This window comes from Syngnathus acus, chromosome 20 (assembly GCF_901709675.1).
Source record: "Syngnathus acus chromosome 20, fSynAcu1.2, whole genome shotgun sequence".
Classification (NCBI taxonomy): domain Eukaryota; kingdom Metazoa; phylum Chordata; class Actinopteri; order Syngnathiformes; family Syngnathidae; genus Syngnathus; species Syngnathus acus.
In genome coordinates, this window is record NC_051104.1 from 6,181,203 (window position 1) to 6,196,594 (window position 15,392).

Genomic DNA, 15,392 nt, shown 5'->3' on the forward strand with positions numbered 1-15,392 from the left:
TCCCTTACCATGCGCCCCCCCCCATCATTCCTCACCCAAAAAAGGGGGAGGGAAACAACACCCCCGCCCACCCCGCCCTACTACAAGACAATGCAGGACTACACCTCAACAATCACTTGCTAATTTAAATGTACGACTTGGTCCTATTGTGCTTGGTTCCAAGAGTAAGCACCATATTCAACTCTTCAAGATACATCACATTGGAATGTGGGTGGAGATAAAAGAACAGCTGCAAGATTATTTTTTTGCATGACCTGATGATACAAAAATGATTCGCCTTAGTTAAAAATAAAAAAAAAGGTAAATATGGAAGGTTTACTGCAGACCTTAAATAGGATTTTTAAACCCTTGCAAAAGACGATATATAGTTCAAATGTATTTTGGCAATGTGCAAATGTAATTACAGAAAAAAATATTTGGTTCAAAATGATAAAAACGTTTCTGAGAAAAATCTTGCCTTTAATACATCTTATTTTTGTTCACCTTTGAACTTGTAACTCCTTCACATCACTCCAACTTTCTTCCACTTGTATTTACTCCGCTCTGTCACACTCCTTCTTGCGCCATGCGGTATTCAAAGACGCTGCCCCTCTCTGGGAAAGTCTCATTCAAGCGCCTGCGTTTTGTCCGTGCTTTAGTTGCTGCTTCCTCCTCCTTCCCATACCCCCCACCCCCAGGGGTGCATAGGCAGAACATGTCCTGTAGAGGGAAAGAGACACACAACCATCAGACTGACCCAGTCTGTCACCCTAAGGTGTCTTTTTTATGTCCTACCCCAGGTTGAAGGCTGACGCTGGTCTTGGCACCCAGGTTGAGCACTCTGCCATCAGCTCTGTGAAGCAGGTTCAGCCCCGCCGCACCAGCTTCACCTCCTGACCAGCAGAGAAAGAGAACATGATCAAAAACTGATTACGTAATTTAAAAACAAAGAGAGTTTGAAAGCAACTTTACCCTCAAGGGCATAGGGGCGCGTCGATCTCCTTTCACTCAATACAGAAAGAACCACTTTGTCCCGAAATAAGAGCTTACGAATCACACCGTCTCCTCCGCGGTACTTCCCTGCACCTCCTGAAGCGGGTCGCAAAGAAAACTGCTCCAAAATGACTGGGTACCTAAAAAATGACAGGTACGATATATTATTATTACAGCCATCACTATATTATGTAATGTTACATGTCACATAGAAATGAAGATATATTATGTCACGATATCAAAAATGATAGAAATATTTTTATAGTAATCAGTTGCTTTCATATTTTCCCCACAGGTGCTGCCGATAAAAATACATATCTAATATTTGAATGACTAAAATAAATGATTATTTTATCCAACCAGATCCCACGTCTTGCCTCTTTTCCAGAATCTCAGGGTCGGTGATGCGCGTGTTAGTCATGTGTGTGTGAACGCCACTTCTCCCATTCCAGTTTGGCCCTGCCCCGGCACCACCAGCCACGGTCTCATAGTAACCAACTTTCTCGTTGCCGAATGAAACATTGTTCATGCAACCCTGATCACAAATAAATAGGTTGTCACACAGATGGCAATTTTCCAAATCAAAGATGACCTTACTTATCCATCCTCACCTGAGAAGCGGCGCAGACCTCAAATGCCTTAAAAATGACATCCACCACTCTCTGGGATGTGAGCACATTCCCACCAACCACAGCGGCATCCAGTGAAGGCTGCAGGATGGAATCTGGAGGGATGACGACTTTGATTGGTGCAAGACAGCCCTGAATATATATGGAGAGAAAAACATGACAGAGCTGAGGCTCCACCCATGCACCCAGACAAAATAGATGAAGCCTAAAGAGAGGAATGCATCAGACCTGATTGAGGGGGATATCCTGTCCCACCATGCAGCGCAGGCAGTAGATGAGAGCGGAGAGGGTAATTGCACGTGGAGCATTGCAGTTCCCCCAAACCTCTGTGCCTGTCCCAGTGAAGTCAAACACAGCAGTGCCCTGTAGTGGTTAAAGTCTATTAATGTCAGTTTCCATGACAAAGTTGAACTGGGCGGCCTGCACTAAGTAGATCTTCACCAAGGCTGAACTGTCAATAAAAGTGAAAATAGACAGAGCTTTCAACGCGCTGACAATCCATTGTGTTGACTTCATTAGAATCACCTCTTCTTCATTAATCTGGACCCGCAGTCGGATCGGGGTGCCGTCATCCATGAAATCCTCCGACTCCACCTCCAGGGAGCCGGTCTGTTGTCGACGACGACGACGCGCAAAGTCTCTCAGCATGTCCCTCACTGCCAACTCTGCATTACTCTGCAACACGCACAGGCCGTGCCTTCAGCCGAGGTCTACTCTGCTGTTTGAATCGTTTGATTCTTGCCATCGTTACCTGAATGTAGCCCATGTAGGCTTGAACTACTGCCAGGCCATAGCAGTCAATCAACTCCCCCACCAGCTGACTGCCTCTTCGGTTGGCTGCCACCTGAGCGCGCAGGTCCGACAGGTTGTCGTGGAGGTTCCGAGTGCCGGACGATTCCGGGTATTGGGCTGGAGCCATCAGGGCCTCCGTCACAGCTGATGAGCGGGACAGCGAGAGCAGCCAAGTAGTACAACAGAAACACACATTGAAAATGTGAACCAGCACATACTAAGATATAAGTAGCATATGCATTTTACCTCAATAAATACAAAATACATAAAAGCTAAAGTTTAAGTGACCTAAATATGATGCATCAAAATGGCATGAGGCCTGAAATTGATTAACAAATAACATTAAATCCACAGCATTGAATACTTAAAAAATATACAAGCGCAGCTAATTGATTTTGTCCTACCTTCTTCCTGGAAGACTCCACCTGTTACCAGTTTGAAAGAAATAAAGACAGCACCCTCCTGCTGCAGAGAGGTCGAGTGTGGGGGCATAGAACCAGGAGTAATGCCTCCTATGTCTGCATGGTGCCCCCTGCTGGCCACAAAGAACACAGGCCCACTAACACCTTTCCGAAACACCTGGAATTCAAGGAGGAGGTGTTTGGATTGAAGAGGAAGGAGAAGTGATAATGGAAAAAAAAAAAAAGATTCTGTGGCACGATGACTGACAGGAGTGATGACTGTGAGATCCGGAAGATGACTACCGCCGGCACATGGGTGGTTACTCAGAATCACATCTCCTTCTTTTATTTTATCTCCCAGAGATTTGATCTAAACGGAGAAGAGAGATTTGAATCGTTTGGGGAAAATCAGCATGGAAAGTTTACCCACCTGGTACTGGACAGTCTCCTGCATGGCACCTAGATGGACAGGAATGTGGGGCGCGTTGGACACCAGACCACCAGTTGGTCCAAAAACAGCACAAGAGAAGTCGAGACGCTCCTTGATGTTGGTGGAGATGGAAGTTCTTTGCAGTACTCTGCCCATTTGTTCTGCAGCACCACAAAAGATAGAGCAGAATAAGTCATGATTTTTAGATATGGAGTTTTTTTTTGCTGATATCGTTGACAGCCAACCTGCTATGCTCATGAAGCGATGGGAGAAGATGGAGAGCTGCACCGTGTTGAGTTCTGTGCCCACTGCACAGTGAGGGTCGGAGCCGACCGTCATGCACACGTCGCCTCTTTCGGTCAAACAGGCCTCACAACAAGGCTCCACCAGGATGGTGCTGAAGAGGAAATACAAAATTCATAGAAAGTAAGAGCCATCACTCACGTCATTCAAACTGAGCATTGGTTTCTTTTTTTTTTTTTAAATAAATGTCACATTGTGAGGACACGCTGAAATTAACGGCAAAGCATTTGTTACTTCCTGCACCTGTTCTTGTCAATGATGACGGCCGGTCCCAAGATAGTGTGCCCGCAAATAAGTTCCTCCCACAGATACACAGCAGTATCATGATAACCATCCTCAAAGTAGCATTTGGTCATCTAGAGAGAAAGAGCAAAGATGACACGTGTTTAAGCACGTTTCCAGACCACAAGCCTGTTGCAACCTTAATATTAATTATTTCATTTTTGTGTCAGTTTAGAAGTCATCAAATTTCATGGTGAAAATGCATTTCGGACATTTTTATCAGTTGGTTAAACTTGACCCAAATATAAGGGTAAAAAATGAGCATGGGTCCATATTTGTGTGTGTAAGCAGGAAGGTTATTATTTTTTGGGGTGGATATCCTGCAATAAAAATCCAAATACCGTGACAGGTTTGGCCTGACCATGTCCCTTCTTTGGCCTGTACATCAATTTGATGCCCGATTTGCCACAGCCCCTCACTCTGATGTCATCTACCATGATGGGCCTGTCTGGGATGGTGAATCCAAATTCTTTTAGATACCTAGACAAGAACAAAAGCCTCAGCTCAATGTCACATGGGTAGACATGGTCCAATTCAGTGAACAAACCTCTGAGTAAAAGCACGGCGGAAGTCACCAGCTTGACAAGTCTGTTCATTTCCAGGGAAGCCGGCTGCGGTCACCATGAGAGCGCAATCTGTGCCCTCATAGCGCAGGTGGAGAAAAACCTCAGTGGTTATTTGGCCACTGAGATATGAAAAACCGGTTTAATGCAAAGTTGCAAAACAATGACGACCAACTTTATTGCCAACCTGTTGAATCCACGTGCGCACAGTGTATCGTGGCAGCGTTTGGAAAGCAGTTCCACTCTACGGTCCAGCTGGCCGAAAGAGCCGCGTTCGTACTGCAGGGAGCACGGCTCTTGCACCTCCTCCACAACGTCCGCTAGAGCCAGACCGTAAGCTGACAGCACGCCACTGTACCTAAAGACACAAGAAAGACACGAAAACTTAAAATAATTACTGGCTCATGTACGGGTGTACCTAATAAAGTGTCCAGTGAGAGTTAAAAGCAAACAACAAAAGATCACATATGATGATTACTTATGTATAAAGACGTTCTTCATCCCAAGAGCTCGGGCAATTGCACAGGCATGTTGACCACCTGCACCTCCGAAACACGCTAAGACGTGCTGAGATGTGTCGTGGCCTTTTGCCTAGAGCGCATAGATGATAGTTAACGTTTGACATATTTGCCACAAAAGTGTACACTGTTACTCGAATACCTGTGTGAGAGCTCTTATTGGCCGACACATGGCCTCATTTGCCACGCGGAGGAATCCCATGGCCACGTCTTCCAAAGTCATTTCAGATTGGCTTCCGGGCAAAGTGCTGTTGTTTGAGTGGTTTAAGCCATTTGCAGCAGCCTGCAAAAATATATACATTCTAATGAGAACCAATGCAATCACTTCAATAAAATTTAGAAAGTTATCATGCATCATTTTGCGAAGCAATCACGGCAAAAAAACTTTATATCTCTGAAAATCAATCCAATGTTGTGCTATTAAGATAAATATTAATACTTTTGATTGGTTAGAAGACAGGAAGTGGTTGATTTCTTTGGTCAGACTCCGGAAGTGCGTCATAGACTCCTCCAGGGACAGAGGTTCGTTCTCGCCGGGCCCAAAGATCTTGGGAAAGAAGGAAGGGAGGAGGCGGCCCAGAGCTAAGTTAGCATCCGTCACAGTCAGAGGCCCACCTAAGTAAATCGAAAAGGGTTAGTTAAGTTTTTGGACCCGTGCAATTCACTCTTAACGCACACAAGTAAATCAACGATGATTATGTACATTACCTTTCCGATAGCAAGCCGGTCCTGGATGTGCACCGGCAGACTCTGGTCCAACAACAAACATCCCCGACCTGATAAGGAGAGAGGCAAACACCGTTCAGCAAATACAGATGAGCCAATATTGACACATGATCTCATGAAATCTACTATACTGAATTGTTACTGGACAAACGGTTGCTGTAACAGACCTGAAGAAGAGTCGCGAGCCTCCGCCTGCCGCAACGGTGTTGATGTCGAGCTGGGGTGCTTGCAGGGTGACCCCAGCTGTTGTCGCTTCGAAAACGTGCTCAAACCGGCCCGCGTAACGACTCACATCGGTAGACGTGCCTGCAGAAGTATAGAATGCGGGATTAGTTTGTGCCTTGGTTAGAATGCAAATCTTTATAGTATACACAGACTTACCACCCATATCAAAGCCAATGACAGGTTTCTTCTCCTTCTGGTTGTAAGATGTGACAGCGTAACCCACGACTCCACCGGCTGGTCCAGACAAGATGGCGCGCGAGCCACAAAACTGCTGCATGGGAGTTAGACCACCGTCGGACTGCATGAACAGGACATCCACATCCTGATGACAGAAGGTTAACAAGATGAACCTGCTGTTGGAATGAAACAGGTGCACATTTGTGTTGGATTAAGTCATCCCTTCAATTTGAAAGAATATGTTGTGTGTGTGACCCACTAGTTTAAACAAGGCATTTGTGGAATATGAATGATACCTTCAAAGCACCCTTAAACCCAGACGTGAAGCCTTTAAGATACTCCCGGATTTTGGGTGTGAGGTAGGCATCAGCGCACACAGTGTAACCTCGAGGAACCGCCCTGACCATGGGCATGACTTCGGAGGACAGAGACACCTGGGTGAAGCCCAGTTGCCGAGCAAGGGCACCCACGGCTTTTTCATGGTCGGACCACCTGAGGAGTAAAGAGTGGGAACTGAGCATACACTTTGTGCCAGAATCTTCTTAACATTTCAATGCAGGGCTTTCATTCAGACACTGACGTGTACGAATGAAGCAGAAGCACAGCCAGACTGGTGATTCCACGAGACAGAACTCCTTTTAGGTCCTTCTCCACACGTTCCAGATCAAGTTCCTGCCATACTTCCAGACTATCCCCGGTGCTGCCTGGGTTTAGACCCATTCATATGAGTCAGATATCCATCCGTATAAAGAGTTTTGTCAAGTGAACCTGCAGAGTTTTTTTATTTGCGCACCTGTGACAACACGCTTGGGATCCTTCCTGGGTAGCTGGCAGCTGTCTTGCTTCAGGACGACACGCTCGTCTACCTCGATAACCTCCTCGTAGAGCACTTCAGGAACAGACACCTCCTGTGCAGGCACATATAGTAGCTATTATATAATGGGTTATCAAAAATTGGGCAATGTGCAGAAATCGATAGAAAAAAACACCTTGCACAAGCACAAATGACTTCTAGTCACCCTTCAAGACAGAACTTCATGGATAAGTAAACACTTAACCATTAATAGTTCACTGCTCAGAGGGTAAACTATAACAGACAAAAGATTGTTTCTCCCCACGGATTCCAAAGTACCAGCTAGAACCTGTTTTTGTTGTTTTTGTTGGATTACCAACCAAGTCAAAGAGCTTGGGCCTGGCCTGTGTTCCGATATGCAGCAAATCTTTGAAGCCTTTCGTAACCAGCAGGGCCGTTCTCTCCCCCTCTCTCTCCAGCAGCGCATTGGTGGCCACCGTGGTACCCATTCGAATCCAGCCGATTCGAGACGTGTCGACGGGCTGGTTGCGAGGAAAAGCGCATCCAGTTTCCTGCCGGCAACACAGACATAATGCAAGTTCAAAGTCAAACACATTACATGGCATTTGTGATGTTATTTTTTTACAGCTAGGAAATTGAATACTAGAAGAGTAGGAAAATAACCATGCTGTTTCCATCAACACTGCCTGACAGATATTATTTTAACATGTTTTATTACAGTTGTTGTACCGACCACAACACATGCTCCGACATCAAGGTTACCTCCTCCAGGACTCTGCGGATGCCCTCGGTGGGGGCGTCTTTGTAGTTCTGGGGGTCACGGGAGAGCAGTTTGAGGACCCTCTCCCGGCCGTCTGGCAGCCGAGCGAAAACATCTGTGAAAGTTCCTCCTCGGTCAATGGCAAAGTCAAACTTCCCTTCAGTGTGGGCCATGGTGAGCAGTGTGGACACCTGGGACAGACACGTGTGAGCTTTGCACGTTGTACACTTTTAAAACGGACATTTTGGCCATTTTCATGCATTGAACTATATAAAGGAATTGTAGCTGATCATTTATACCAATACTTTGATGGTTCGATTCAGTGAGTTTTCCCCCTCTGGTGCAAGTTAATGCTAACATTTGAGCACTACGTGCAAAATTGGCGACAATTGCAAAATGAGTTGCAATTTTAGACTCACATTGCATCACATTAAACGCCGCAGAAGTCTGCAAATATGACGTGTACAAATGTGAGTAGGGTATGAAAAACACACTAAATGAATGCAAGTCTGTCATAATGTTACCGTGGCATCGCGTGCCTCAGGGAAACGGATTTAACTCACCCTTCAGCCTTGAGGTAATCGTTGATAAGACGCTCTGTCAACCCTTGCGTGTCTTAGCCTCCCTTGTCGTGTTCAACTACACTGAAGCGCTCATTTGCAGCAACGCCCTCTTGCATTCTTTGCAACAGAAAAAAAAAAAGCTAGCATGGCCCCTCACATGGACACGGAGAACATTTAATGAAATAATATGATAAAAAGCAAAGTGCAGTGAACGTACCATCACACACAGCATCAAAACACCACTGCCACGCGCCTTTATTACATGTAATGAACAGAAATAAAGTGGAATCATGGGAGGAAGGATAAACTACAGGTCGAATTACATATCATCTAACCTTAAAACGTGGGTAACTTCACAATTAGAACGGATCGAAATTCACAACCGAAACTGTATTATTAATTTCGTACTATGTCCAATAAAAAAAAATATAGGCGTCGGGATGTTTTGTCCAATCAGATTTTAGCCTCCCCCAGACGCGAGCAGTGTGGCGTTCATGTAACCACGGAAACCAACGTTTCAGGAGAAAAAAAAAATAGCATGCTTTCTTTTCACCCTGGCGCCCAAGAACTTTACGTGTAGTTGGTTTTTCCATCATATTTTACATCAGGCATAGATAAATAACTAAAATGATCTTGCGGTAAAAGTCATAATTTAAAGGGTATTTATTTAATGAGCATTAAGGCACATGAGACACCAAATATATTTGATTACATATTAAGACAGAACAGTAATTTGCATGGCTTCAGTGCAGGATAGTCGTGTGTTTAAGGAGGAGGGAGTTTTTGACTTATTCACTAAGTACCTAACGTTTATATAATGAAGTTCAAACCATGCATTTCGGAGTAAACAGTGGATTGAAAACCCTCACAGATAACTTATAACATATAAACAAGATTTGGAGTGGATTAGTAGCTTATACAACATGTGTTTGCAGGAGACAAGTTTTCCGATTAATAATTACATCAATAAGCAATATGCTACTCACCCAGAAGTTTTGCATTAACCCTATCTGTTTTTCCATCAGCTGCTACATTATGTCAAACGTGGAGAGACATTTAGTTTCCATTCAGCAGACAGAAAATCAAGACTACGGGACAAAGCACAAAGGCCTAGAAAAATATAAGACTATAAAGTTTCAAGAATAAAATACATATACATTGCACGGGCACAAGGATGAACACCCTGATTGTGAGTTTGTGCACAAGTAAAAAGGCCACATTGGTGTAAAATATTGCAGCTTGGTTTCAGTACGTTAAAGTCACACATACCTGGAAGGCTACATTTGCTGAGGAAATAAATCATTTTCAAAGGCACCGCATCCCACCAAGAGTTATTATTTTGTTCTCATTCGGACATGGTTATGTTGCAGGATTTTCTTCTCATTTGTCGTGGAAACTTTGATGGTACTATATATGGTGCAACCTTTCCAAGTCTGCTTTTGACTGTAAACTTGTTCTACTAATACTTCGCCTGACAATATTTGGTTTCTATGTCCATCATTTACACACAAACCCACTCTTGCATGACTCAGTGACAGTTTTGACACTCTGGATGGCATTTTTGACGGTTGACATTGCAGCGACATCCTCCAGTGGTGTCGCCAGGACCCTTGAAAACAATCAAATAAATACAGAAATAGCTTCAACTGCTTTGCATATTTACTATACCAACATACAACGTCAGATTATAGTGACCATTCAAAGAGTAGTACAATTACTTAAAAGGAAGATAACTGAGCTTAGTGAGATTCACTATGTGGTTGGCTATTTCTGACTTTTGTGTTTCTGTGATGGCAGCAAAAAGATATGACAACAGGAAATGACACTTGGAAGTCAAAAAGCGGCACCTTTGGCCCCCAGCGTCGCCCTCTGGTGACCCAGCAGATTTCAGTGTGACAGACAGTGCAGCGCAGCCAATCGCAGCCGTCCCTCTTTTGCACAATGATGCCACACTGGGGACAGTGCATGGCCTCCCCGGATTGCACTAGTGTCTGTTAGTGAAAAGCCAGATATGAAAAGGATTCTATCCGTTGGAATGAGGTCGCTATACATTTAGCTCACTTGAAGTAGATGTGTTGTCCTCCGTGCAGCGGAGTCGTTGATGGCGCGGAAGGCGAGATCGTCTTGGTATTGCTTACAGTTCATTCCCTCGTGAATAGCCTGATGAAGAAATTGATGTATCTTTAACATGTACTCTTAAGATTTCCTGCATCCTGGGTCATCCTGTCTACCTTGCAAATGAGGCAGTTTTGCTTCATGCACACGGGGCACTGATACACGTTGACTGTGTCTTCGTACACACACCAGCCCGGGCAGTCTGCGGTGGCACAGTGGTAACTTCCTTCGCATCGGGACTCCGCCACCGACAGACTTTTCTGCAGCCAACGTTGGTACTCTTCTGGAGTAACCAACTTCCAAGCGGGTGGAAAAAAAAACATGCTAAGAGGATAACAGTGGAGCAGAACCTTCAAAGTGTCTTGGTTTTTACTCACAGCTCTGATCTCCCGCTCTTGCAAGGAGCATGTGCAGGCATACATGTCATCTCTGTAAGGACAGGACACGTCCGGCTCTTCACTCAGCATAATGACGGAGCGCAAGCATTCTCTAGGCAAACACAAACAAAACATTCAGTATCATTAAAAATGTTCACTATCAAACGATCCATATTGTACACAACAAAGTTCTAACTAATGTGGCCAATAAGTGTCTTCAGCATCCCTCCTCTCATAACACGTTTCACTTGTCCCAACTCTTACTTGCAGAAGCAATGAAGACATTCCCTGAGAACTGCGCCCTCTCCTGGCTGAAGTTCTGTATAGCAGATCCGGCAGTCCAGAGACTCAGGATTCGGTACCAAGTCTTGACCGTCCATCATGACCAGTTTGGCAAAATTCTGCTGGCGTTCCTCTTCCCTTGCCTGGGACAAGGAGGGCTTTTTTTAATTCATCAAGGGGCCACTCATAGTGTGGTATGCACATTTTTCTGCCACTTTCTGCTGATGCCGTGTTTTCGATCCCAGATATCCAATAGCAGTACTTGCATTTTAAATATATTACTACAATCACCAGATTGCACAGCTGCCTTCTCCAACTTTCTACATGTTGGTGTTATGGTCCCAGATAAGGTCTGTTCTCCTACCCGCTGGTACTGTGTAATTGCATCCTTCTCCTGCTGCAGCCATCTGAGTTCCAGAGAGTCTGGTTGGTACTCGCCCGGAACATTGTAGGTCTCCGGGCGACTGGTGCCGCAGATCTCGCAGCCGGGCCGTGTCGGTTTGTTGATGTAAGTACACGAAGGGCACGGCCAACCCTGAAGGAATACATAGGACCTTACATTACATACATTTTTAACTATCAATTTACAGTATCTGCTCAAATGGAGGCCTCCTCTGATCAATGTCTGTGGGTCATCACTTGCTTCATATACAGTAAAAAATGTTTGTTTTTTTAATACAATATTTTTACTGTAGTGTGTTACCTGAGGGAAAGATGTGGCTCTGCCTAATCTTTCATTTAGTTGAGGCAACTCCACATTGGCGGCATTGACTTCTTGGTTACTGTGTTTTTTCTGTGAACCTATACAGACAATTAAAAAAATGTCTCAATTGTTTTGATCATCAGAAAATCACAAGTGTCACTCACTCACCAGCGTCGCCACCATTTAATTTTGGTGGCAAGGTTTTACAACGTCTCACGTTGTTATGAGAAGCGTGAGGGAGCGAATCTGCACATGGAAGGGAATTGTGGAGGAGTGCGCTTTCCTGGTCCTGCTGGAGGAGTTGGCGGGTCAGCTTAGTGTGGCATGCCGACAAGAGGTACATAAAAGCCGTGTCGCCATCCTGACGAACGCCGTATGAGGCTAAGGAGCGTTCGTTAGTGCACAGGCATTGGCCAATCACCCAGCGCTGCAGCCACGGGTGAAAGCCATACTCGAGGAACATCTGGGATGATTGAAATAAAATTAAAAAAAAAAGCACAGGGAGGAGTGAGCGTGAAATCACATTAAGGAGAAGAACACATGATGAGACACAAACCTGCTGTTTCAAAGCTGCCGTAGTAATTACAGGAGAAACTTTCATAGTGACGCAACAGGATGAAGTAGAATCCTCGATTACAACAGTCAAACTGTTTTGGAGAAAACGAGGCAACATTTGAGAAACACTACCGCTGTGGTTGATACGGCCACATTTCATTTTTTTATTATTCTGTGCATGAAAACAGTGAGAATCAAGTGTGAAAGTGCAAGCAGCGGTGTGAAAGGCACACAAAGCAGAAAGATAGACTAGGTGGTGTCAAGTGTAACATCCAAGACAAGTAATTGATAGGTTACACCTTTGCAGGAAGCTAAGGTGGGACACTGCAAGTGCAGATAGAGAGCTAAAGATAACTCCAATGGAGCTCGGGAGAGAGCAGACCTCCGGCGAGGCGGAACAATCTCCATCAATAAAACATAAAGCTCCCGCCTTAAAGTTGTTCGTGTAGTATGATGATACGGTCACCAGATGGCAGACATTGTACAGTCTACTCAGGCCAGCATTTTATAAATGATTTACTATAACGCTATTTATAAATCGTTTTAAGGAGCGTGCACCATTTTATGGCATGCGATTTACAAGTTTGCAACCATTTCTGGGAGCAGACAACCTACTTGATTTCAGTGTCTTCACATTGTCGTATAGAGGGTTGGATCTTCAGTGCAGCCTTTTGGCAGGAAAGCTTGGCAGCGTAGACTGAGGCCGCCTTTACGTCACCGGTCTCTATGGCTCTGGTTAGCTGGATGCATGTGTCTTCTACAGACGTTTATTATACAAGAAGGGCTCAAATATATGATGATAAGGTTGTTGCCATACTGATTTGAAAATGTTCTGTACGCACCTAATTGCTGCAAAGATGAGGTATCCTGGTGGTGGAGAAACTCTGTGTCATCTAGAGTGGCTGCTGCTGCTGCTGCTGAGGAAGAGATGAAAAATGTCATTGCAGAGAATGAAAATAACAAGTCAGGTTTTTTTTATTACAAAAAAAACCTAAGGAAAATATTAGATGGGTCGCTGACCTCTGTGCGCTTCTCTCAATGATGTCATCATCACAGTTGCCCACTGCTGAGCCTCCTGCTCATTCCGAAAATTGAAGGTGATACGATCATGCGGAGGCGTTGTCAGACTCAGCTGGTGGCATTTTGGTGCTTTCACTTCATAGTTCACAGATCTCAAATCAAACTTGGTGACCGTCTGGAATATAAAGATAATACCGATAGGAATAACAGTATAATGATACAAGATGGTGTCATATTGCTCTTTGACCACTTTCAGGAAGTTTCACTTTCTGTTCAAGTTAAGCTGCCACACCCAAACACTTATCGGAATTGCTGTTTTAATGCCTCTTACAGTCAGAGCTCAATCATTTATCTCAACGATCAATTTAAACTTCATTTTGTACGAGTCACATTTCCATTGACGCCAATGTTAACTACTGGTTTAGTAACACCAAAGCAATAGTTAGCTTGTCAACATAGTGGCCCTAACTGTCAAGTCTTACATTTTAAATCCCATAAATGCTTTACTGGCGTGGTTAAAACGGACTTTAAATGAGTCCTGCAGCCCAATGGCCATAAAGTATGCAACTTTAATGAGGTTTTAGGAGGCTATCGACTACTACACGCTGCGAGTTTGGTTCTCAATGACTCAATTGTGCAATTTCGAGTCTTTTTCTTCTTCTTGACCTATTAAAGCGGAATGTCACAGCAAACTGGCGCATATTTCACGCCGACGGCTGGCAGCGGAACTCACCACGCAACGACCGATATCGCTGCAATCTTTGAGCGAAAGACGGAATTCCCCGGACTTCTCCGGGTCCATACTGAGCTGAAGGAGAATAGTCTCCTCGCCTGCTCCCGGAAGACGCAGGGGTCGAATACCATAATGGCACAACGACACTCGAACAGACATGAGGACGGTTTGACAGTTGGGTTCAGCTTGCGACGCTCCATTCTCAACCGGCGGCGAAGGAAGCGCTCGCTGTTCCGTCGCAACACTGGCGGTCCAACCGCCCGAACTCAGTGACATAGTGCCAATGGACGCATTTAGAAAATAGTCACGAATAAAAAAGGGTCCGGGTTATGTTCCGCGTCAAGCCCTGTTGTTTGGACTATCATCAACCTCTTTAGCTCCAGACGTAGCTACCTCACCGACAACACAGGAAGCAAGTGCGTGGGCTGTCAAATGTCAGTTCCTTGATCTAGAAATGATTTCCTCCTTTCTATTTACTGTAGATCCTTAAGCGACATGGAAGCATCTTGTTTCTTCGTTGAAGAGATGACAAAGTACTAAAGAATTTCTCCTGAAGAGCCTGTTCCGACTCGACAGACACGTTCTATTTCTGATTTGTCTTCTTCGGCTTGTTTACCTGCTTGACAAGGCAAAGGGTGTTACACTACCGCCTAGTGGAGCGCTGTGTAACTACACTTTAAATTGTATCTACTCAATTCTCACCACCTAAACAGTATAAAACGCTTAATCTACGCGTGGGGGGGGGGGGGGGGGGGGGGAACAAATTCTTGTGGTGGGCCTCAGGACCAGGCATCTCATCCAGCAGCCCTGCAAAATGTGTCCTTTGTTACCTCATATTGTTTTTGTTGCTTTGATACTTGTCTTGTCTCAGTTGTTAGCAATGATTCTTGGAATAAAGACTTCTGCCATATTACTTAAGTGAATATATTTGCTGTGCATGTCTCATTCAAAATACAGTAGACAGTGACGAGGTGCAATAGTGAAACTATGAATAGTCCTTGTTTATTTCAAACTCACCACAAGGGGGCAGCAACGTGTGACATAAACGTCAAGGCATGTTTACTCATTTGTAGCCAAATTAATATATGATCAGATTTGAGAGCATCTATGTCACGCTCATCACACCTCAATAATTTCCTTGATATCATACAAGTAGTGTTCCTCCTTATCCATAGGTTACTGGCTCACTAATGATGGATTTTGACATCTACAGTATTATGAACATTGAATGGATACAAATACTTTCATTTGTTACAAAGCTTTATATAAAGTCAAGATAAAGTCTTCATCGACCACTTAAGCTTTTTTTTTCCATCCCAGGTGAGAGGGCGATCCAAACGTGGTAACCCAAGCCCACAGCATGTTTCGGTTACAATTTATGAGCCAATTAACAAAATATACTGTAGCAGGTAGAGGGAATGAGTTAGAGAACACAGCCAAGTTGTGAATCAC

The 15,392-nt window shown here is 44.5% G+C and overlaps 2 protein-coding genes across 7 annotated transcripts; both read right to left on the reverse strand.

Moving 5' to 3' along the window:
• Nucleotides 1–438: 438 nt before the first annotated feature.
• On the reverse strand, nucleotides 439–8,532 carry oplah (5-oxoprolinase, ATP-hydrolysing). Of its 2 annotated transcripts, XM_037279422.1 has the most exons (29): nucleotides 8,373–8,532; nucleotides 8,156–8,272; nucleotides 7,595–7,783; nucleotides 7,192–7,383; nucleotides 6,812–6,926; nucleotides 6,599–6,722; nucleotides 6,315–6,510; nucleotides 5,998–6,163; nucleotides 5,784–5,922; nucleotides 5,599–5,666; nucleotides 5,330–5,505; nucleotides 5,033–5,173; nucleotides 4,851–4,963; nucleotides 4,560–4,730; nucleotides 4,357–4,494; nucleotides 4,151–4,289; nucleotides 3,771–3,883; nucleotides 3,470–3,621; nucleotides 3,225–3,385; nucleotides 3,063–3,164; nucleotides 2,798–2,972; nucleotides 2,353–2,537; nucleotides 2,127–2,276; nucleotides 1,830–1,964; nucleotides 1,584–1,733; nucleotides 1,350–1,507; nucleotides 952–1,112; nucleotides 775–872; nucleotides 439–699 (listed from the first exon to the last, which is right to left on the reverse strand). In XM_037279422.1, exons 3-29 carry the CDS (start codon nucleotides 7,763–7,765, stop codon nucleotides 547–549), a joined length of 3,942 nt encoding a protein of 1,313 aa, XP_037135317.1. In that variant the 5' UTR covers nucleotides 7,766–7,783; nucleotides 8,156–8,272; nucleotides 8,373–8,532; the 3' UTR covers nucleotides 439–546. The 2 variants fall into 2 exon arrangements, with proteins under 2 accessions (XP_037135317.1, XP_037135316.1); XM_037279421.1 differs by lacking the exon at nucleotides 8,373–8,532 and having other exon boundaries at nucleotides 8,156–8,320.
• Nucleotides 8,533–8,800: 268 nt separating this feature from the next.
• On the reverse strand, nucleotides 8,801–14,556 carry shrprbck1r (sharpin and rbck1 related). 5 transcript variants are annotated; one of them, XM_037279426.1, is made up of 14 exons: nucleotides 13,941–14,556; nucleotides 13,208–13,382; nucleotides 13,030–13,095; nucleotides 12,803–12,944; nucleotides 12,189–12,279; nucleotides 11,801–12,095; nucleotides 11,633–11,730; nucleotides 11,294–11,464; nucleotides 10,912–11,072; nucleotides 10,648–10,759; nucleotides 10,387–10,566; nucleotides 10,217–10,315; nucleotides 10,003–10,146; nucleotides 8,801–9,764 (listed from the first exon to the last, which is right to left on the reverse strand). In XM_037279426.1, the coding sequence occupies exons 1-14, from the start codon at nucleotides 14,214–14,216 to the stop codon at nucleotides 9,684–9,686; spliced, it is 2,091 nt and encodes a 696-aa protein (XP_037135321.1). In that variant the 5' UTR covers nucleotides 14,217–14,556; the 3' UTR covers nucleotides 8,801–9,683. The 5 variants fall into 5 exon arrangements, with proteins under 5 accessions (XP_037135321.1, XP_037135318.1, XP_037135320.1 ...); XM_037279423.1 differs by having other exon boundaries at nucleotides 13,030–13,104; XM_037279425.1 differs by having other exon boundaries at nucleotides 13,030–13,098; nucleotides 13,941–14,555.
• Between the last annotated feature and the right edge of the window lie 836 nt (nucleotides 14,557–15,392).